The sequence below is a fragment of the Pseudorasbora parva genome, chromosome 7 (genome assembly GCF_024679245.1).
Source record: "Pseudorasbora parva isolate DD20220531a chromosome 7, ASM2467924v1, whole genome shotgun sequence".
Taxonomy (NCBI): domain Eukaryota; kingdom Metazoa; phylum Chordata; class Actinopteri; order Cypriniformes; family Gobionidae; genus Pseudorasbora; species Pseudorasbora parva.
Window position 1 is genome coordinate 22,676,273 of NC_090178.1, and position 24,526 is coordinate 22,700,798.

The window sequence follows — 24,526 nt, forward strand, 5'->3', positions numbered from 1 at the left end:
TGGCGCCTTCGCTGTCTTCCTTTTTGCTACTCTTGGCACAATGCGGCTGTCAAAACACTGTATTTAAAAATTATGAACTTCAGTTTGAAGCTCGATACAGTGTTGTTTTATGTATGAGCTCTGCCTTTCTTTCTTTATTGCATATGTCCGAAGTTTACCCTTCAAAAGAGATTTGCGGAGTAAAACCTGAACACGTGATGGTTACAGGAAATCAAATCAGAGGATCACCGCTACATGACTGTAAACTGAACAGATACAAAAATAATACTCTAAAAATTGTTCGTTTCAGTGAGCACGCACTTATAGGACTCCATTAAAATTGAATAATTTGCGACCCCGTTCGAACACTAAAGCGCTCTATTTTTGTTTAAAGTGCGTAAAAAACGTAAAGGAAATCAAAACCACATTCTATATCTGTAATAATAAGGCCTTCGATTGTTTTAGCGCAACAAGCACCGCTATTGAAACGGGTATCGCAGACACGTCAATGCTGGGGTCATGTAAGGACACTAGAAGGATCAACCCCCTGATTCTCCGTTACATTAAGATCATCACTCACAAATATATGTTGTGATGAAGTTTATCGGGGCTGTAGAAGTTGGACAGATACATATTAACCGGCGCATGCGCAATAACGCCACCATCCAGCTCTAAATAAGAGTTAAGAGAGAAACGAGGTGAGTTGCACGTTTATCAATAAATATGACGTTAGTGTCGTCACCCTCGCAGTAAACAACGATACTAACACAGAGTGCGTTTCTTGTTTAACAATTTTCAACAATTGCGACTATTTTCAACGATCTTCAAAACCGTAAAGATAAATAGAAGTCACAAGTTTGTGCAGAAGAAACTAAAAGCATGCAATTTGTTATTTCCCCGGGTCTGCATGCACCCGAGTTATTATGTTTATATAATGATGAATGACAACTCATTCAAAGTATCTCGGGGAATGTTTTTCTTTTAGGTATGCGCGTAAAACTGTTGATTTGGTTTATTGTAGGCTGCCCTGCTAATGTTACAGCTAGCCGGGGCTATCAGTCGGGCTAACGACATTCCGTGACAAGGGGAAAGTAAGGAGTTTGTTAACGGAGGGGAAAACATTGCGTTTTAATAAAACAAGTTGTACACTTGGCCTTCCCGTGTTGCTTGAAGGTCTGAGCGACGTGAATCAGACCAGAAAACTGTTATAATTTACATACTTTATACGTGTCGGCGGCCCTTTGCTATCCTCCGCCATTTTGTGTGTCAGTCGAATGCTAATAATGGGCGCTCACGCATTGCACTTTATTTATGCCCAGAATAAATTCAGTCATCACTTGAAATATCCAAACAAACGTTTTATAATAAACCAGGCGGGCTTTTGTGTGATTTTTGCGGGGCGCCGTTACTGTACAGTCTAAGATTTGGATAATATTTTGATTTATGATAAACGACAGGTCAAGCACGTTAAAACACTATTGCCTACTGTATACGAATGATAACGTGCTTAAATCAGGACTTTCTTCTTTGAAAACAAACCAATCGTGAGTATGTGCGTTTTAACTTGTCATCGCAATTATCAGCTCTCTTTTAAAGCGCATATTTAACGAGATTCTTTTAAAACAAGGAAAAGCTGAACTTGTTCGTCTAACTTTATTTTTAATCGCTTTCCTCTTTTAATAACCACCAAAGTAGTTTAAGTGTATCTGTGAGAGTTTGTATACATAGATAGTCAATAAAATGTAGCACCATAATTGTAGAAATACATATTTTTGTTCTCGTTTAAGTGCTTGGTGCAATCCGTCCTGCGAGCAGCCGTCGCCCTCTAACGTAATTGGTCGGAACTACAAACGACGCGCGGCTATTTCGTAATCCCGAGTTGCGGTCGTTTCATCAGCCGCAGCCAAAGCACTGTTTTCGAGACGAGATCGACCGTCGTGTTTGAATAGTGAAACCGAGAGTTTTGTTTTGCGTACTAAAACAACGTGCGCTAATATTTCGACGTCACTCATAGCAGATGTTTGTTTCCCAAATCGCAGTTATGTGTATGACTTCCGAGGGGTCGTTAACAATTAAAAGGCCTCAGACTTCAAATAATTTAAAACAAGGAACAAAAAAACAAAATTCCCAGTCTTAGAAAACCTGGATATATGGGGAAATCTATTTGTTAAAGTGTCTATATCAATATAGACCTGGTAAAGTCATTTACATTAATCAAATATTAAATTAGCAATGGGTATTTTTATTTTATTTTATTAGATAAAAATTGTGAGTAAACATTTTTATCTATATCTATAAAATCCATATCCAGTAAATCACAAATTACTGAAAACCTTTAGAGGTGTTTTGGATAGTTTGGTTAACTTTCAGAATCTTACTTCTGTCATCTGGCCATGTTGTAACAATATGTTTTTGTCTTTTGTCTTCCATTTTGTAGGTAAAGATGGCAGAGACCTCTATGAGTGATGGTCCTGCCACGGGAGCCGATTTTGACATGATGAGTGCTCTTGACTGGAAGGACGGCATAGCCACGTTGCCTGGTAGTGACATTCAGGTAAAATATTTAGTGTGTCTGATGCATGGGTCATCCAGGTATACGGAGACATTCCTGTCTCAACAATTTATTTACTCATATTTTCTCTAAAATGAGCCACATATTCATAATAAATGGCTTAAATTGTTGATTTAGGTCTTCTTTAACAGAGATAATAGACATTAAAAATACTATTTTGTATTTTGCACACCTTTGTATTGATGTATGCATTAAATTTCATCATGTCCTCAGTGCAAAGTAATCCACGTCCGCAAGAAATATAAACCATAAAATGATAACCTCAAAATATTTTTAAATTATGCTATAGACTTGGCTAAACTACCGCTAATCATACATATAAATCATGTGAAACTATAGTTATTTTTGTACAATTTTCTTAATTTACTGTGCCCCTGAAGTCATCTTCCACTAGGTTAAGTCTATAAACCTAACAGGGTGGAAATTCGAAGAGAATAAATTGTATATAGTGTATATTGCAAATTCACCCTGTTAGGTTATATATATATATATATATATATATATATATATATATATATGAAATGGGTACAAAAAAGTACCCGTTCTTAATAATCAAGAAATTATTTTCATCAATAATTGTTTTGTTATTTTTTCAAGAATAAAAAAAACACCATGATGGCATAAGGGACATATACTATCCAAGAAAAGCTTGTTGTTGTTTAGCATTTAAATTGTTAACAATTTGTGCTAACCATGTATATGTCCCTAACAGGGTAGAACATCTTTACAGCCTGAGTCTGAACAAGGAATCTTCCCATAATTATTATGTCTTTAGTCCCTGACCTTGACCAATATGTATGCCTAATCGTTAAACGTATCACTTTTTTGGTAGAATGCTAAAAACATAAAAAACATGAACTTTTTTTCCCAACACTTAAGAAGCCAAAATGTGACCGCATACCAGGAATGACCCGCATAAAGAGTGATGCTCGGGATAAATTGGACCATTTTGAATATGCTGATGAAAAATCTCAAAATCTGGGCATTTTTTTTAGTTTCGGATGACTGAATTTGGCACCCTGGAGATTGTCACAGAGGTGGAGCCCAAAGTTAAAGAGGCAGAGCTTACAGGCCCACAGCCTCAAACTACAAGCGCCAACAACAATCATTCCCCTGAGCAAAACAAAACTTCAAATCTGTCTGCAAAGCCCCAGTCGAATACAGACCATCAGACAAATACTGTGGGTGAGTATATGTCACTCGCATGTTACATGTCTGAAGAATGATATGCTCTTTAATGTATTTTTGTGGACTCAATTTCTTTCTTTCTTTTTTGTTTTTCAGTTTCCACTGACCCCCACAGACAGGCCGGGGGCAACAACACTAGGAGCCCCAGCACTGTGGAAAGCCCCAGTGTGAGTACAGTCCCCAATGCGATTGTTCCCATTACTGAGGCGACTGCAAACTGCAGGTCCTGTGGTCACTCTGGTTTACAGGAGTCTTTCCTACAAGGCAAATTTTGCAGCGCTGCATGTGTGCAGCCTACAAGTGGCAGGTACATGTTTTTGGCACTTATATAGATCTGCCAGTTGCACTGTTTATGGTGTATTTAGAAGTTCTTTTTTTGTGTGTGCAGGTCAACCCCAGCTGAGGCATTCGAAGGAGAGCGTTTAGGTAAACGTGTGAGAAAGAAGAAGAAGATGTTTATGGAATCTGGAGATGAAGAGGAGGACAACATAGAGGAGGAAGAGGTAACGCACAAAATATCAACAGGATGCATTAAAGCGGGATGTATTGGGATGTAAAGCGGGATGTACAATGTTAATTTTTTTCTGTTTTTTTCTGTTCAGGAGAAGGTTAAATCCTCGAAAGGAAGACGGGCGGCTAAAGTTGCTAGACTAGGTTGGTCATTTTGGAAATAAAAACTCTGGCCAGACAGTACCTCATGTCTTATGTATAGGGATGCACAATAGCCGATATTAGGGAAAGAGATAAAAAACCAAAAAGTATTACAGTATATTGGATATATTTAATCATCTGGTATATAATTGTGCTCATTACCCAGTTATATTTAAATGACCTTTACTGTTTACATTTTATTTTTAAATTAATAATTTAATAACTGTTAATCACATAGCAAATCTCAAAATTAATATATTCACATTAAACATGACTTAATGATTTTATTTTATTTAGTATCAGTGTTTTCAAAATATTTTTATATCCCATCTGCATCCTGACTTGAGCCTATTAGCAGGTTGGATAGATTGTGTCTTGTCAGTTTTGACTGTCATCCATTCCATGTATTGAACTAAATATATAATCATTTGGATGCTTTTCTAAGCCATAAAGTGCCTCTTTGTGATGCTGTTTCCATAGTGACAGCACCTCCTGTTAAGAAGAAAACCTGGAGTTGGTCAGCTTATCTGGAAGAGGAGAGAGCCATTGCTGCTCCCTTGAAACTTTTTAAGGAGGTGAGACACACAGACACACTCTTGAAAAAAAGGAAGAGACCACTTAACATTGATTTCTCAATGTTAAGTGGTCTCTTAATTATTTCCAGAGCTTTTAGGCCTACCTTGTATTTCTGTTATTGGTTATATAGATAAAATGGAATGGTTAGGATCCTGAGTAGGATGGTAAGTTTCATGTTAGTTCAGGTTTGTTGTTAGCTAAAGAATACTAAACTAAAGATAAAAAAAAAATCTATAATTTTGTATTTGTGTGTTTGCAAAACAGCACCAGTCTTTTCCGCAGAGCAGGAATGGCTTTAAAGTTGGCATGAAGTTAGAGGGACTGGACCCCTGCCACCCTGCTCTCTTCTGTGTTTTGACTGTTGCAGAGGTAACCAGGGTCAACCGTCACTGTGACGTTACTTGATATGTGATTATTATGAGCACAAAGCTGAGTACAGTTTGCAAGTTGTGCTTTAGTAAGATGCATTTTCTAAAATATTTAAATTGTGTTCCAGGTGCAAGGCTATAGGATTCGGCTTCACTTTGACGGTTACCCTGAATGCTATGACTTCTGGGTAAATGCTGACTCATGGGATGTGAAGCCACCAGGCTGGTGTGAGAAAACCGGCCTCAAGCTATTGCTTCCAAAAGGTGCTTAATGTGTACTAATAATGATGTACTGTAAAAAAAGATCTGTTGTCAAGGAAACACTATGCAAAATTCTGCTTTTGTATTCTGTAACATAATAGATCTGTTTTGTAGACGTTTCTTTGTGTGTTAAAACTACTCAAACATAGATGTAATAGTTTTTTTATTACAAGTATTGTAATCACTACAAATATAATTTATAAATATAAAAAAATATATTTTAATAATTATTTATTTAATAAAGGGTGAGCATGCATAGTTTTCATGTCGTATAATAACATTTGGAGGAACAAAACTGTTTTTTTTTTTGACAGTGTAAAAATATTCAGCTGTTTTGTTGCTGCATATGCTGTTAGAATATATATATATATATATATATATATATATATATATATATATATATATATATATATATATATATATATATATATATAGTAAATTGTATTGCATATGCTGTTTTTTACTATTTGTGTGTTTGCTTCAGGTTGCAGAGATGGAGAGTTTAACTGGAACACGTATGTAAAGAATTGTAGGGGTCAACTGGCCCCCAAACATCTCTTCAAGAGTCTTAATACAGTATGTCATTTCATATGAGCACACCTCAAGAGAATAAGTTCCAGGAGATCATGCTTTCTTCTTCAACCATGTGTTATCTTCCATATTTAGTCAGTCACACCGTCAGGATTCCGTGCAGGGATGAAGCTGGAAGCCGTAGACCGGAAGAACCCGTCACTCATATGCGTAGCAACCATTGCTGCTGCTGTCGACAATCGGCTCCTCATTCATTTTGACAACTGGGACGATACGTATGATTATTGGTAAGATAGTGAGCAATATACTGGGAGTATGAATGTCCCCATGACTGTGTGTGTGTGTTTGTAAATGCATTCTGTTTGTTCTCAGGTGTGATGCCAGCAGTCCATATATTCATCCAGTTGGGTACTGTGAAGAGGTGGAGTTAACACTCACCACACCTGCAGGTCAGACTCTCTTTAATATTCAGCCCTGCAGTCAGTGCATCATTTACAATGCCACTTCTGTATAACATTAGTGAATTGTTTGGTTAACTTTTATATGTCACCAAACTAAAGTCAAAATAAATTAGCTGGAAAATATTTACAATGTATTATGTATCTAACATCTTCTATTCAATTTAAACATATTAGTATTCTCATTTAAAAAAAAAAAAAACAGCAACAAGCAAAACATTTTGTAGTTTTTTCGAGACACCCCTCGCTGCAGCCTGTAGCACGATGACGTTGCTGGATCAGATCCAATACGTACTGGATGGTGGATCGTTATGGCAATGTCATTCATACCGATCTCTGGGTTAATTTATAATGCGTATGCGCTAGTCTTGACATGTATGATCAATATTGTATATAGATGATGTTCTATTGTGTAGTTGTAGGCTATTACTGATAAATAGTATTAAGTAATTATTGATGAATAAATCATCTTTTCATAAATGTGATGCCTAAATTACATAGTTTCGCTGTACATGCATGCAAAACAGTTACAATTTTATATTCTGATCTTGCTGTTGAGTGGAAGGAAAAATGAGTCAAGTAATTGTCTCTGTAATTTTAATCCTCAAGGTACAATGCAACACGATCTGTAAAGAGCTTAAAATACCAGTAGCCTACACATTCAAGGGAAAATGCAAAACGTGTGTCCTGATGAGCATGTTATTAATCATTATTTTTGCGCGAGCGGTTTGAGTATTTATCTATCCAGCGAAACTCTCCTGTGCATTCAATGATGTCCCCAAAACTCTACTGCGCATGCGTGTATGACGTCATCCAATTGTGAATGAAACCCCCGCGCATGCGCGTCCAGTACGCGTTGGATCTGATCCAGTACGTCATCGTGCTTCAGGCTGCAGCGAGGACTTCTTGGTTTTTTCCTCTCTCAAATTTACCATGGACCCAATAGCACCCCCTGTGGCCCTGGATCCCAGTTTGAAAGCCCCAGGATTAGAGTTCTAACAAGCTCAAACAAGTTCTAACAAGTACCATATTTTTATATCTGTGTCTTAGAGTATAAGCATCCAAAGAGTTTTTCTTGGGAAAAGTACCTTGAAGAAACTGGAACCCAAGCTGCACCAGCCAGAGCCTTTAAACAGGTGAGGTTTGATTCACCACACTGATCCATGAGAGGTGTAAGTAAATCATTTAATGTCCTTTATAACTGGCAAAATGTCATTTGAAAGATCCTAGTAGTTGGTTTGATGCAAAAGTGCCGAGTCAGCCTGTACAACATAGAAATAAAATGTACAACGAATAAAGCATATTTGATCTGGTTCAAAATAGGGGGCAGTTTGAAGAAAACAAACAATAACAAAATATTTAAATAATAATATAAATGACCTATGTCCTGTTTTATACATATTTTGTGTTTAAACTGTTTACTTTAGTCTTCTACACAATTGAAATGTATTAGTATTCATAATAAATATAAACAAATAAATGTATGAAAATAGCGAACAATCTAAATGTGACAACTGGTGAGGAAAGACTACCAATTAATATTAATTATATATGTGTGTATTCATACATATGTTTGATTGAACTATGCGAAAAGTGTGAAGTATTTGTTATTTATTTATATATTTCATGTTTTTATTTGTTTTTTAAATGACTTTTGATCCGTGGCCATCCAGAGGCCACCACATGGCTTCCAAATTGGAATGAAGCTGGAGGCAGTGGACAAACGTAATGCCGTACTTATTCGTGTTGCCACCATCTCTGATACAGAAGACCACAGAATTAAGGTTTACACCCAAATATATCTGTACTGTCTAATTAATTTACTCTAATTAGAAGCCAACATGGAAATACAGTATTTAATATGGTATTACAGCATGTATATCTTCATTTAATCTTTGTGTTTTTATACATAGATCCATTTTGATGGCTGGAGTGACGAGTATGATTATTGGCTAGATGCCGATAGCCCAGAACTGCACCCAGTAGGCTGGTGTCAGAAAACAGGTCATCCTCTACAACACCCCAATGGTAACATACTGTCCTACACACATAAATAAAATATTTCAGCACATGGATGAAATCAAAACCTGTAATGTTAATCTCATCAGGTCCCAGAGATTCTCCAGTCCCCCCAGGACAAGGCTGCCCAACCCCAGGATGCAACGGAGTCGGACACATTCGAGGACCTCGGTATGGGACACATTACACGTAAGTTATACATGTGTTATTACAAAAAGAATCCATAGTGCGCATTCAAATGCAAACGAGTTTGTCTCCCATTGTTAGGGCGGTGAGTTGTCCATACTCAGATCTGAATTTGAATAAGGACGGGTTGGTTCCGGACAGACTGAGTGGGGAGAGGCCAGTCACGCTCAGTGGACCCCCGCGCCACCGGCGTGCTGAAACGCTCACTCAGACGCACCCTCCCACACCCAGCGCCAGCACCCCAGACCCCCCTGACACCACCACAGACACCTGTCTACAAGCTCGGGCAGTGCGGGAGCACATTGTGTGAGTGTCAGCAGTGATGTACAGTTTTACTTTCCTCTTTTACACACATGCACACACTCAGTCTTTATCTCTTTCTCATTCCTTCAGGTCTGGCAGCGCTCCCAAATGTGTCAAGCCACCCCAAGTGAAGCAGGAAGGGGATGGGAAAGGTACAGATTTTTCAGAATCTTAAAATATTTTGGTTTAAATTTGCTTAATTAGCTTTTTTAATGGATTTTGTCCATGGGTCAATAAAGTAATGCTGCAAAATTGAATTCATACATATTATAATGAGAATACACTTAATCTATGAAGTGCATATTTCAAATTTTTTAATATAAAATACGGGAGGGTTTTTTGGGGGGGGGGATCAAGTCAAATATATGATAACAAAAAAAGAAAGAAAGAAAACAAAGCTTTATTACTTTTTTAAAAATTCAAGACATATTTAATCTGTTTTTTTTCCCACTGTCTATAATTGTTATTTCTTAGGACACAAAAATATTTTAACAAAACTGCTTTACTTTTGTCCACCAAATCAAAGCCATGACAACTAACATGAACAGAAAAACAAAACAGAAAATGATATCAGAAATGCATGCTGTCATGGTCAATAAGGTAATTTGACCTTTTTATAACAAGACAAGCTTAGTTTATTATATGTAAAATAACATGTGTTGGGAAATATATATGAATTAATAATTTTAATGAAAATAATTATTAAGATGTATACACTCGGAAGTATTCAGAGTTTAAGAAAAATGTTAAAGGGTTGGTTGAAATATATATATTTTTAAATTCTGTCATTACACATCCTCATGTCATTCCAAATGTGCAAGACTTTCGTTCATCTTTTCGTTCATTCTATTTTTGATGAAATCCGAGAGCTCTCAGGCCCTTTCATAGACAGCTATTTAGTCTACACTTTTAAGGTCCAGAATGGTGGTAAAGACGTTGTTAAAATAGTTTACAAAGCTCACAGATTTCATCAAAAATATCTTCATTTGACATCATAATAATTAATAATTAATGACAGAAATGTCATTTTTGGGTGAACTTTAATGGTTATGCTACATTTAAATATTTAATTAAAAAATTTCAACACCATATGAAAGCCACATGAATACAAAGAGCACATTTATAAGAACCAGTAACCTGCTCTTTATTTTGGACACTCTTGTTTGTCATTGACTGAGAAAGTTTACAAGGCATGCCATGACTGAAGTCTGCTTGTGTTGTAGAGTCACTTCAGCAGTTCCTGCATGAGTCTGTGTTTTGTGGATGGGAGCCACCGAGGTTTCAGCTGTGTTGGGAAAAGCATGGCAAACTGTTGCCTGAAGCTTTGGGCCTCACCGCCAAGAGAGTGGCAAAGTGGAACACAGAAGAGGTGGCATTTGATAATTCTAGAAAAGTTCATTTATTCTTTAAAAGATGTCTTCTAAACGTATATTTAATTTTATGGTGTCTTATTTGACAATGTTGTTCTTTCAGGTTGCAAGTTTTGTAAGAGGGCTGCCTGGCTGCAGGGAGCATGCTGCTACCTTCAGAAAGGAGGTAAATAGCTAAAACATCAACTTTACTTTACTTACCTTCCCTTACACTACCATTCAAAAGTTTAGGGTCGGTAAATTTTTTAAAATGTTTTTGAAAGAAGTCTCTTATACTTTACAAGGCTGCATTTAGTTGTTCAAAATACGGTAAAAACTGTAATATTGTAACAATATTATTACAATTTAAAATGTAATAATACTAACATTTAGTTTATTCCTGTGATGGCAAAGTTGAATTTTTAGCAGCCGTTATTCCAGCAGGGAACGTATGGTCATGAAAAATCTGGAAAAGTCATTGAATTTTAAAAAATAGCAATGTTTAGGCATGGAAAAGTTTTGGGGGGAAAAAATCAAACCAAAAAGTTTTGGAAAAGTCATGGAAATTTGTTTCACAAATATCTGTATAATAGAATATATGCTTAACAGTGTGATCTTCACTGGCTACCTGTGGCATCACGTATTCATTTTAATGTACTTCACTACTCTCCTGCCCGGTCCCTCAGATCATCTGAGCTTGGTCTTTTGTCCACTCCTCGTTGAGCTTTGGAAAGGTGCTATATAAATAAAACTTCTTCCTCTTCTTCTATATGCTTAATCAGTGCGTGAACTTTGGAGCGGGATTAACTGATATTGCGCATAGTTTTACTCATTCCCGCAGGTTTCGTGCTTATAGTGTAGGACAGTGGTTTTCATACCTGTCCTGGAGGACCCCCAGCCCTGCACATTTTATATGTCTCCCATATTTGGCACACCCACTTCAGGTCTTGCAGTCTCTACTAATGAGCTCATGAGTTGAATCAGGTGTGTTAAGCCTAGTTCACACTGCCCGATTTTTGCCCCGATTTTGAGTCGCCGACAGGTTTTGCGAAATCGCCGACAAATGCCCGAGATCACAGGCAAATCGGTGCTCGTGCACGCGAGTGACAATCACGCAGTGTGAATAATCAAAGACGCGATCAGAGAGAATCGCCGACGCCGGTGAGATATTTGGCATGCTAAATATCTGGACCTGTCAGCGATTCAAACTCCTGCTGTGTGAACAGCTTTCTGACTGAGAATTACATCGGCGATGACCGACAGCCAATGAAAGAGTGAGATACAGGGTAGCAGGACATTCAGAGAGGAGTTATAAAGCAGAATTTCAGTATTTTAATAGATATATTTACAATTCTATCAAACAGAAACTAAGCCCAAACATTTGCCCATCCAGCCACAGCAGCAGCACATTACAAAATTGTTTATTTACCTCAAACTGTCTTTGCAGAACACAATCCTGGCTCCCTCTATCTCTCCAACAATTTCTTCCGCCATAATCTTTTTTCTTTTTCTCCACAAATCAGCGCACAGTTTGAAGCAAACGTTGTGCAGTTTATCATTTTAAATAACAATTCAAAGTCTCGCGCGAGAACTCCGGTCTGACGCACGTGTGATCTCGCGTTGTTTACTCGGCACATCGCACGTGTAGTTGGGAAACGTAGTTTGCACACCGGAGAGCGAGAGAGTTGTCAGCGATTCTTCCTCTTGTTCAGTCATGCAGTGTGAACTCCTCTGTCGTCAAACCATCGTGCAGTGTGAACACAGCAGTGACTGAATGATACCCCAGATAGTCATGCAGTGTGAAAAGAGCAGTGACCCGACGAGTTTGAAAATCGTGCAGTCTGAACTAGGCTTTAGATGAAGGAGACATACAAAATGTGCTGGGCTGGGGGTCCTCCAGGACAGGTTTGAAAACCACTGGTGTAGGAAACTCCCACAAAAATGTATTCACTAGATTAGAAAAGTAAATTAATCCACACACATAATATTAGATCAAATCAGTAATTTGAAACCAGCATGAGTGATTCAATAGTTCCATGTCTTCTATCTCCCTCGCTCTCTCTCTCTAATGTATAGCTTCACAGCAGCACATTGTGCATGCACTACAAACGCTTGCTTATTGAGACATTTGACAGAATTGTCACTTGCCTGATCAATTACAATTAATTAGTATTGATTAATTGATTGTGCAATTACATAAATACATAAAACTGCCTTGCAAACAGCTCACAGCTACCAAATTGAGTTATTTTGTGGCTTGTTATATTAATATTAATTTGTGCTACTGCTTTTAATTTTTCTTTCCTATTTTACTTGAAAGTTTGCTTAAGTAAACTTTTTTACTTAAGCTTCCTTGTGCTGTGTTTAAACTTTATTGAAAACTAAATTACCTCATTGTCTTTGTTTTCCAAAAAGATATTCAGGACCTTGTTTAATATGTAGCTTTTTTGTGCTCAAAATTTCATTCATTCAGATCATTCAGTTTGGTCAAGATATGCAATGATACATTTAAAAATGGACTTTTATTCTTATTTTACATGTATACATAGACTTTCATGGAACATTTTTGCCTCAAAAGTCATAGAAATATAATGTTAAAAATTCTCTACAAACTGTCACATGATCCTCTAATCATTCTAATATGCTGATTTGGTGCTTAAGAAACATTTCTTACTATCTATGCTAAAGGTCATTGTGTTGCTATATATTATTGTGGAAACAGTGATGTTTTTTTTCAGTATTCTTTGATGAATAGAAAGAACAGAATTTATAAAAATGTATTTTCTAGTACTTTTGATCAAGTAAATGCATTATTGCTGAATAAAAGTATTAAAAACTTACTGATCCCAGACTTGAACGGTGGTGTCTGTAGAGATTATTTAGCTCTAGTCTGTGTTTTTTTGTTTGTCCTCAGACTAAAATATATATTTTTGTTTTACTTTTTCCTGCAGCAAATTGATGGCGAGGCCTTCCTGCTCCTTACTCAGTCAGACATTGTTAAGATTCTGAGCATCAAGCTCGGGCCTGCTCTCAAAATTTATAACTCTATCCTCATGCTGAAGAGCGCCGATGAAGAGTAGACACTTCGTAGCAACTGCTGCTCAATCAAACAATATGTTTGAAAGTTGCTCTTGCCACCACCGGTGTCCAGCAGACTGACAAATGTTCAATCATTGGTCTCATTTATGATCGACGGACATTGAAAGTCAGCCCATCCAACAAACTGTATGTGATCAGAAAAAATCACATCTCTTTAGGCTGATAAATATTTGATGTCTCGCCTTCCAACTCTGCACTCGCTCTAAATTAGGTCTGATATTTCTTTTTGAAATAGATAATTTGATTTATATTAGACTCTGGGAGTGGCGAGTACATTATACTGAGGCACCTTAATATGTTGAAAGCTTAAACTGGATTGTTACATTGTGGATATTTATGCTTTTATGGTTGCTAAAATGACGGCTAATTGCATTTGGGGCCAGAAGCACGATTGAAAGACATGATGGTGGAGATTTTACTTGAAATGTAAAAAAAATTTTTTTTTTTTTTTTTTAAAAAAAGAAATGCAAAAAGACCTTTGTTTGTAATTCCCAAATAATCAAAATTAGCCTGATTTATACCACTAGAGGGCAGAAAGTGTGTGTGTGTGTTGTGTGCGCGCGCGTGTGTGCGTGTGTGTGTGTGTGTGTGTGTGTGTGTGTGTGTGTGTGCGTGCGTGTGCGCAAAAGACTTGCAAGCATGTGAGTGCAAGGAAAATGTATAAATGTGTGCTTGCATCTAATGTCAGGGAATTCTTGCTCTGGGTAAACCTGGAATGTTTGTATTTACTCAGATGAAATGTGTAAGCTTGTAAAATGCATTTGTAAATTGAAGAAATTGTACATTTGTTGAAGTGAATTGGACAGTGTGCTGACTCAATAGACATTGCAAATAGAATTAGAAATGAGCGTGTGTGTGTGCGCGCGTGTGTGTGTGACAGCGAGCGTGTATTTTAAGCTTCTGAGACCCTGACATTTTGCCTTGTACAAGCATTCCTGAGTACTAAGACATTTTGTTCTGTCATTTACCGAGCGAAAGCTTTTTGTACATCTGTGACCTGGCTGCATAATACAGCTGTTAATTCTCAGCTCTGCTTCAACTGGTTTTACTTAGCCATGATGGAATCCCTCTGCTTTCATGCATTGGTTTGGCTTTTGCAGTGCTTCTCAAAGTTGTCATTATACACACATGCATATGCAGGTTCTTATAGCATTAGGTCAGGATAATAGATCTAGGGCTGAAACTGGAGAAGCTGAAGACTTGGAAAATGGTTCTACAATAGCTAAAGTACTAAATAAAAATAGATCATAGTCTGCAGATTATTGACTTGATTACAAGTACTAAAGGCATTTGAATGGTGATGGAAAAATCAAGATTTAAGGAAATCCTCATCACAGTGGTTTGGGTCAAGGATGAGTTTGTATCAGATTCTGATTGTTTTCTTTGGGGTGTGTGTGTGTGTGCTTGTAGATTAAATGTCTCTAAGCAGACTGTTTATGTGTGACAGATTGTGTGTTTCTGAGTTTCAGTCCCAAATGGATGAATGGATAGAGCGAAGGACAATAAATAAGGATTTCAAACAGAACTGTTTTTTTGTTTTTGTTTTCTGTTGTAATGATCTTAATGGATGCATCAAAATGAAATGTAAGTTCATGCTTATAAAGAGAGGCTCAACTGACACGGAATTACTTTTGTGTCTTTTTTATGCAATTATACGTATAGGGTTTGAGAGCAAAATGAATGAGATTGTTATTGAAACTAAAACATTGCAAATAAAAAGGCTTAAAACGTACATTTTCTTTATGCTGTTTTTGTTAGCAGCTAAAACTTTGCTAGAAATTATTTTTGTAATTGAAAAATACTTTTTTGCAATTTATTTTGTGCATGTATATATATATATATATATATATATATATATATATATTACAATATAATATAACCATATGCAATCACAATATTACATTTGCTCTCAGACACAGTATGTTTGATTACATAATGAAAACACCAAAGAAACTCCATAAACTGGCAGAATCTGGCATCCGTGAACGCTCACAGTTATTTGAAGCCATACAAATAAGATACATAGTTAAATAATTGAATATATAATATAAAATAACAGTTTGAGTCAGTGAGGAACAACCTTGAAATTTGCCTTAATCCATAGAGACTCTAAGAATAGGTTATTCTGCCCACCGTGGGACCCAAAGGGCTCGCACACGTTCCCATGACCCTCTAACCACAGTATCTCTCGCTCGCTCACTCCCACGTCACTCGCCGGTTTAAAGTAAATGCGCCTCCCCTCACGCTCATGATACGCGCGTCTGCTACGGTTGGAGACTGATGGATTTGAGGGTCTTCATCGATATAGTTATTAGGCTCGCTGCAAAGTGCGTGCTCTCACGTCATCGAAGCAATTAAAAGGGACCGTAGCTAATCATGTGTTTCAAGTGGAGAAGCAGCTGAGGTAAGTTTAAGAAGTGCTAACTTCAGGTGCTGATATGGCGACTTGATGTAGGTCAACGTTCACGAGGAGTGTGAAACGGTGTACTGGAACAGATGCGCTACACGTACTGTTTGCGTAATGTGCTTGGATACGTCGTTTTGAAGACGCACATTTAATTTGTTGCCCGAAAGTTGAAGTGTTTTACAGGACAGATATAAATAATAAACCATTTACATGTTGATTTCCCTGCAAATGTGTAAATAGTGAGGTGCTATCGAAACATTATTCTGCTTTTTTATTATTCATTATTCAGCAACATGCCAACCAACACTTAGTATCTTACCAATGGAAGACAAACTCCACCTTTATTATTTTTACCAAAACCAACCAAGCTCTCATTAAATTCACCATGATATCAAAATGGGCGAATCTCTGAAAAATATTCCAATGTTATCGTTCCTCTGTGTCAATGTTAGTGATGTGGCGTTTACTTTACTATTCTTATACAATTAGAACGATTATTATAACTTTATTGTCATAGTTATTGTTCTTGGCGTGAACAATCCTGGGTTAGTTTACCCAAAAATGTAATGTGTCCGTAAGACCTCCGTCAGAACACAGTTTAAGATATTTTATATTTAGTCCAAGAGAGTATCCAAGTGTAGGCACACTATAGCCTAGGGGTTTTCAAACTTCATGATGCCAAGGACCCCCACATATGGGGAACCTTTTATGAGGGACCCCCTTTCTAAAATCCATGTTTTTATGACAAAAAAAATTAAACTGTTAGATAAATAGTATGTGTGACATTATAAATACAAAATATTGTTTCCAAACGTAATTTGCCTAATTCATTTTAGCTATATAAACCTGAAGAAGAACATTTTCAATTAAAAATTATTTGTATAAGCAACTTTCACAATAATGTGTGTAAGCATCTTGCGTACTGCGTTAAGAATACTCGTACTAGACGGATACAAAGCAAACTTACAATTCTGTAAAGTATGTATAGGGCAATAAAGGAGAGAAACTTTTAGAAATGAAACAGAATGTTTGGTAGACTTGATCCATTTTTGCTTTGTCTTTTTATTCTCAGATATTTTTTGGGGACCCCTTAGAACCTTTTGGAGGACCCCTTTTGAAAACCCCTGGCCTAGGCTACTTTCCATGTCCAGAAAGGGAATAAAAACATCATCAAAGTAGTCCATATGTGACATCAGTTGGTTAATCAGAATCTCTTGAAGCATCAAAAATACATTTTGGTCCAATATCAAAAACTACGACTTTATTCAGCATTGTCGTCTCTTCTGCGCTTGTTTTCAAACCTCAAATAAAGATTTAAACGATCATGAATCAGCGGATTGATTCATGATTCGGATCGCCAATGTCACATGATTTCAGCAGTTTGGTAGTTTGACACGCGATCCAAATCATGAATCAATCCGCTGATTCATAACCGTTTTAATCTTTATTTGAGGTTTGAAAACTAACGTGGAAGAGAAGACAATGCTGAATAAAGTCTAGTTTTTGCTATTGTTGGACCAAAATGTATTTTCGATGCCTCCGCTTCGCGTCGGGCGGTTCTTCGCCTCTGTGCATTAAAATCCTTTAATGCATGGCTAGCCGTGGATTATCCCGCTTATACCATGGTTATTTGCCAAGTTAAAAACAAGTTAAAGCTGTAACTGAGCTGTAAAACAAGCTGTAGCTGTAAAGGTGAACGGTCTTACGGGTGTGGAACAACATTAGGGTGAGTCATTAATGACATACATTTCATTTTTAGGTGAACTAACCCTTTTAGCTGTTAAATTGTAACTGAAATTCTTGTTTTTTAAGGGAATATTGCAGTATTTATTATACATGATACTTGTGTCCCTTTTAAAATAACTTTCCCCCCCTCTTGCAAAGACATCTTTTCTTTGATGATGTGTTTTGGTGCGAGGGCGGGGCAACCTGTCACTCACATGAGACCGACCAATAGCAAACCACAACCATCCAACCATGAGTGCAACAGTTGGGTTCTGCAAGAAAAAATTAATTTTCTCAATTAGTTAAATTGCTTTTAAATGATAATTTGTAAATATACAGACATACAGTGAGCTACAAGGCTGCTTTCTGCTATTGGAATTATCGTCAATACTAGTTTCCTGGTTAAAAACCCCTATGTATGCCCTCTCAACTCAAAATTTGAATGCGATGAGCTTGTAATCAGGACTTCAGAAGTAGGACATTTCCAATAGCATGTGAAGTTAGAATGAATCCACATTTGCTTCTGCTGATGCCATCAGCCTGCATTATTTCAGCTTTATATATATAAAAAAAATATTAATTCTGTTTAAGAGTGAAATTCCTTGATTAAAAGTGAAAATTATACAAACCAGAGTCAAAAAATACATGCTCCAAGATGGGACCTGCTTTTCCATGAAGCACTGCGAATGATGTAACCTCCCTATGCTCTCAAAGTACTAAAATGTTTGTATACATATGCATTTTCTGCAATAAACTTGATATATATTTTTTTATAACCAACATTTTTTAATTAATACTTTTATATCTTGCCATTGTTTTTAATTGAATTATGCTGTTCGCATTGCTTCATGGGATTAGAGTTCTTTCCCTTATATTTATACGTCTTGTTCCTTTGTATTTTTATTGTATTTAAAAAAAACATTTCATTTCAAATTAAAGTGTGTAGTGTTGCGATTCACCTCGTAGCCGATTGGCTTAGTTCATGGCTCATAACTCTTTGACGAAGACTATTTTAAAAATGTATTAAAAAAAAGCTGGAACCATTGCTGCTGGAAAAGGGAATGGGCACCAATTTAAATGGACAAAATGAAGTCCCGCCCAGTTTTCCTTGTTCATTTCAATATCATACGATGCTAATGCTGTAGTATGCAGAGACCAGAGGCCTTTTTTGTGAACAGATGTCAGTGGAGGAGAAGCTTGCTATGGTCAAATGAACTGCTTTTGTGGGAAAAGAGCTTTTCATTCAATGAATCAACACAGCCTGTTAACTAATCTTAAACTTGTTTACCAGTATTAGTTTTAGATTAACCTATTTTAAGAGTACACTGAAGAAAAAACAACAACAATTTTGCGACAGGTATTTCCGCACTTTTCTATCATTGGTATTCATAAACATATTCATAAATAAGGAGCCCGAGCTGCTTTCTGATCGTTCTCGCGGTCATACACCGATCGGTCTGCACAGCACCACTTCAAGTCGAACACACTAATATTCAAAATCCACTGAAGTCAAGGCAGTAATGCTATTGGTTATGAAGGCACACGTGACCAGGTTTTTATCATTTATGATTTGAAACATAATGCGAAAGTCTCTTAAAGAAACCTTAACCACTGACCGTATTTTACTCATAAATTGAAACCTTCTATTTTAATAAGCCATAGGAAATTCCTGAGGGAACCTATATGATGAATTAGCCCTCTGCAAATTAACCTCATATGAATTAACAACTTATTTGAAACAATTTAAATAAAATAGTGTATGTTAATAAAAAAAAAAGGTTATCATTACATAAAATAATGTTGTTAAGATTAAAATATGTTTATAAATGCTATTGTTAAGTTTCTCAGTGGATAAAGTACTCCGAAGTGATACTTGAGTAAAAGTACAGATATCTTGCCAGAATATGACTTTGGCAGAAGTTAAAATCATTGTTTTAAATATTTAGTTTTTAGTATGTGATATTTTTTTGTACTTAAGTATAAAAAGTATTTTTTTCTTATTAAATATACTTAAGTATTAAAAGTAAAGGTACAAATAAATGCAAAACACACAAAAGGATCAAACTAATGTTTTAAAAAGTGTTCATATACACAGTTTGAGCGGCAAGATCGTGTTCATGTTGTTTTCTTTGAATAAAAAATAGCAAGCTGCTTATTGTAAGTTTTAAACATAAAAATATATTAATATATTAATTACACCTTGATCATTTATGTTAATTCTTAGTACAGTAACTCATGTAAGAGACAACTTTAAAATGTATTAGTAAATGTTAATGAACAATACTTTTATCAACCTTGATAATGTTAAACATGGACTCTTAGTGTAAAATGTTACCATTTCATATAAATCCAAACAGTCTTTCTTAAAGATCGAAGCATTGACATTTGACACAGTATATGTATATTATATGTATATTTCACACTTTATTTGCTTCTACTTTAGAACTCTTGATGGTTATCTAATCAAAATATGTTTCAGTGACGATAAGAAAAGGATACAGTTTGATTGTCGGCTGCATGAGGATACAGTTTGATTTCTCTTGTCACTTGCTTCAAGCATGCCACTTCGCTGCATAACGACTGCATATAAGCGTCCAGATGGATATCAAATAATACAAATAGGCTTGTAACAAACGTGTTCATTAAGAAATAATTTACAGGGGTTCCACATTCTGATAGCTAATTTCTGCCTAAAATGTGCTGCCTATGATTTAAACACTTATATTTCAGTAGTAGTACATCTGAACCTGTTGATAACAAGTGTTAGCCATGTGTGTATTTATTTAGGCATGATGGAGCAGAATAGAAAATGCTTAAACTAGATTATCAGTAGTTTACTGGCGGACATCTGATTTTCAGAACAGCAGCTATTAAGGAGAAAAAATGTTATTGTTTAAAGCTACACTGTGTGATATTTTCCCCCATCTATCTGTGAAAAGATATATGACAATCCAGTGAATATTAGTTTCTGTTCCTCTCAATTCCGATTTCGTTTTAACTCCTACGGTGGCCGATTTAGGTCCAAGATTAACTTGGCTTCCAGTTCGACCTCGTTCATGACTGCCATCGAGTGTTAAAACGCGAAAAGCGAAGCTTGAATTTACGGTATGTCCCTCTTTGGATAATGTACTTTCAAGATGGAGGGGCAACATGGCGATCGGCATTCAAACCCCTCACCCGTATGTATTTTCAATGGCATATTATAAACTTACGAGAATACTTTATTACTTGAAAGAAGTAAATATACATTAATGAGCACATATTTTTGAAAGAAATAAGTGTTTTTAGCTAAGAATAAATTGAAAAAGTTACATAGTGTAGCTTTAACAAACATAGTATTGTATTACTCATTGATTTCAGATATTGTATTTTTATATATAGAACAGTTAAAATATATCAAAATAAAACTGCTAAAGTAAAGATGAAAGTAGACAGATTGCCTTGCTGAGGAAAGATGAAATGTCAGACAGCATTTGCAGTTAACCTGTGAGGAACTGGAAGTACAAAGTACAAAAAAAAAAAAGGATTATGCTGGGATTGTCAAGGATTATTTGTCTTCCCCACAAATAAAGGCTTCTGAGAAACTGCTAGGATTACTGTAATAATGCATACATTCAATATGCAAAGACTCTTTTATTCTCCCCCTTTTTTAATATATACGATTCGCAGGAGATTTGCTTGAGTCCATTAGCCTATTTTATGCCTTTTTTCCCCAGGAGAATGTCTGAGGTAAATCCCACAGAAAAAGTAGCTGGAATAGTCCCAGAGTCAACCACTCCACCTCCAAGGACGGATACAGGGCCTGTGATTGGTGGACTGCGTCTGCGATCTGCACCAGGGGCTTGTTTGTTGTTTGCTGGTGTTTTGCTTATAGTAGGAATTGGCGTCGCTGTGGTAGGGTATTGGAACAGTCAACCCCGGCGACAAACACCACATCATGTTTCAACTGGGCGCACCTCTTCAGAAAAAATGAGGCTGATCGGTCCTGTCATCATGGGGGTGGGGCTTTTCATATTTATTTGTGCCAACACAATTCTCTATGAAAATCGTGACCGAGAAAGACGGCACGAACAAGAGCGAGATGTAGATGACCATGAGATCCTGCCACTAGTACAAACTCTTAGGAATAGTCATTTAAAACAATACTCACGAATAGAACTCAACACCCACATGCACACATTGGACTTGTCTGAACTCAACATTCGTTGCTTAGAAGAAGGGGTGGGAATTCCTACTCTCAAGTGCTCTTCCCCATCCTCTGGCTCATGTAGCTCCAGTCAGGTGAACATGGAGACCGGATCACCCCTCCGAGATCACCCAAACATGGAAACGTTGGCCTTGCCTGTCATTAAACTCAATGACTGCCTGATTGGCCCCTCTGACCCGGAGCCTCCACCTCTCCCTGAACGGACATACCGGAAAAAGCTAGGAGAGGAAAATATAACAAATGTGGGGCTAGCACAAGTTAATCCTGCAGATCCATCTCTTATGACACAGAGCAAAGAAGAGCTAAAGGATTTGTAGTCTTTTACATCTGTTGTCCTTACTAAAGGTCTACATGTAAATATCTATTCAACTCAAACTAACAGGGCTGAGAAATGAGTAGGTTTCTCATTTTGATTCCGATTCACAAATTCTCAATTTTCTCCTATTCTTTTTTGTTCTATTCTAATTGTTTCGAGTATATTTCCGTTGTAAAATGAATTGTTCTGAAAATTCTTTCTGTGGTAAATCTGTAATTTTACAGAGCAGTGTTTCAAACGTATTGAACTTCGTAATGTTTTTGATTCACTAAAACGAATCAGCTCACGAGAGTCATTTGTTTATAGTCATTTCTTTTCTTTTTACGTCAGTACAGAACTTACATTCGCAACTCAAGTAAAATATTATTTCTTTTACTATGGTGCTTAAGAGTCAAGATTTTACGAATCGATATCATTTTTATAAAAAGCTTATGCAGTGTTGTTGCATTTGATTGATAGGGTGTCATCTGACTTGTGAGTGACAGGCCCACATGTGAACGTAGCCTGAGGCTTTGTAGATTTTTGTTCACGGGCATTTTATGTAGGCCTAATCAATTATATATGATCCTATTTGTTGTGTTCCCACCCACACAAGCTCAGAAGAATAGAGACTGCACTATGTGACATTGTGTTTGTAGTGCTGGTCTTTATAGTTCACATAAATGTCAGAGCAAATATGAAAAGCTGTGAGATATGTGTCCACACAAACAGATTCTCCTATAGTCCTGCCCTTACAAAAAACAGGTTTATTCAAATGTGCAATTAATATACTTCTTCTAAACTAAAAAATGTATAAGTATAGCCTACTTTCAGTCTATGTACTTCTCAGAAATATACTTAAAATTACACTTAAGTATGCTTAAACTGACTGTCTATTTGGCATATTTGAGATAATTAAAAGTATAAAGTATTCTAATTATACTTGACTTGTAGATGTGTTTAAACTCTTAATTAAGTAGCTTATTAAATACTTTTTTTTCACAGTTTTACATACCATCTTGGCATCTAATACATTAGATAGTTTCAATATTAAAAGTATTCTTTTATACACTAAAAAGTGCCATTTTTAGTGTATTATTTATTTCTGAGGAATGCTGTTGAATGTGGATCAGACGGAACACCAAAACACACTTGTAACCAATCAGAAGTAAGGGGCGTATATACTCATAAGGGGGAGGTGCCTGTGTTGCATAGCGAGTTGCGTCATGCTTCGATCTCACTGTCATGTGGCCACGTGGTTCATGGAGCTCTCAATAATCTCAAATATTGAAAGAGTCTGAACTTCCGTGACGTTATGTCACTGACTGCCAAGTAAAGTCCTCTGCGTAGCTCGCAAACTCGCTATACTAGGTGCATAACGGCTGCAAAGGGGGGTGGGGGGACGGTTAGCGAGCATATTTCTGAAACCTAAAATTATGAATAAGACTCGAGGACTTAACGGACACGTACATGCAACAGCCACTGTAAGTCCACAAGACCGAAAGTGTCTGCCATTTGGGATCCAGCCAATGCCAAATTAATGAGATGACCAATCAAATCAAAGAAGGCAGGTCTTGTTTACAGAAGATGAGTGTGAAAGAAAGCTGTTTTATGATAGAAATGTTTAACAACCGGCCATAATATCAAGTGATGCAATCTACTCAACTTTTTATGACATTTTGGAAACATATCCTATCATGATTTATGTAATGCATGACTGATTGTGACAAGACAAGAACTATTTTGTGCTTTTGACATATTAGACATGAGTAAGAGTGAATGTGTGCATATATATATAATATATATATATATATATATATATATATATATATATATATATATATATATATATATATATATATATTTGCAAGTAGCTTAAATTGATTACTTAATACTACAGTTAAATTGAAATTTCTCAGAAGTTGCATATTTAAATTGTTAGACGGCCTGGAAGACCAGCTTCTAGAAGCCACAGCACAGTGTGTGTCAGTCACTCACATGCAATCATACAGCAGTGAATAATGCTCTGTTTTGATTAGTGTGGGTTAATCCTGAACTGTATGATTGCTGCAAAACCAGTAGAAGACAGTTTAGCATGGATTAACTGTCTTTTCAACAGCTCAGTATACAATGAGGGATGAAGCTTTGGCTGGTGGTTAGCATGGTTTAATGAGCCCCTGCTGGTGGATGATGTAACTACAGTATTTTGGAGGGCAAAATGTAATATTATCTGATGAAATACATTTTTTTCAAGACACTTATAAATCCAAACATCCAAGGGAACAAAAAAAACCTATATCTTTTCAGAGATATTCACAAGCTAGCCAAAAAAAAAAAAAAAAAAAATCACCA

The 24,526-nt window shown here is 36.4% G+C and overlaps 1 protein-coding gene across 7 annotated transcripts; it reads left to right on the plus strand.

Moving 5' to 3' along the window:
• The first annotated feature begins 39 nt into the window (after positions 1-39).
• On the plus strand, positions 40-15,272 carry l3mbtl1b (L3MBTL histone methyl-lysine binding protein 1b). 7 transcript variants are annotated; one of them, XM_067448611.1, is made up of 21 exons: positions 40-111; positions 2,417-2,533; positions 3,547-3,736; positions 3,836-4,046; positions 4,128-4,242; positions 4,342-4,393; positions 4,871-4,965; positions 5,231-5,335; positions 5,463-5,598; positions 6,080-6,171; positions 6,262-6,413; positions 6,499-6,575; positions 7,635-7,720; positions 8,258-8,368; positions 8,498-8,612; positions 8,693-8,792; positions 8,871-9,095; positions 9,183-9,244; positions 10,316-10,461; positions 10,566-10,628; positions 13,393-15,272. In XM_067448611.1, the coding sequence occupies exons 1-21, from the start codon at positions 73-75 to the stop codon at positions 13,519-13,521; spliced, it is 2,418 nt and encodes an 805-aa protein (XP_067304712.1). In that variant the 5' UTR covers positions 40-72; the 3' UTR covers positions 13,522-15,272. The 7 variants fall into 7 exon arrangements, with proteins under 7 accessions (XP_067304712.1, XP_067304713.1, XP_067304714.1 ...); XM_067448612.1 differs by having other exon boundaries at positions 8,693-8,774; XM_067448613.1 differs by lacking the exon at positions 40-111 and adding an exon at positions 523-677.
• The last annotated feature ends 9,254 nt before the right edge of the window (positions 15,273-24,526 follow it).

What these genes read in the sequence shown, in the direction of transcription:
- l3mbtl1b (XM_067448611.1), top strand. Translation starts at nt 73, where the DNA reads ATGAACTTCAGTTTGAAGCTCGATACAGTGTTGTTTTAT. An exon ending in ACAACATAGAGGAGGAAGAG is followed by an intron (nt 4,243 to 4,341) that starts GTAACGCACAAA and finishes TTTTCTGTTCAG; the next exon opens with GAGAAGGTTAAATCCTCGAA. An exon ending in GCAGTGCGGGAGCACATTGT is followed by an intron (nt 9,096 to 9,182) that starts GTGAGTGTCAGC and finishes TCATTCCTTCAG; the next exon opens with GTCTGGCAGCGCTCCCAAAT.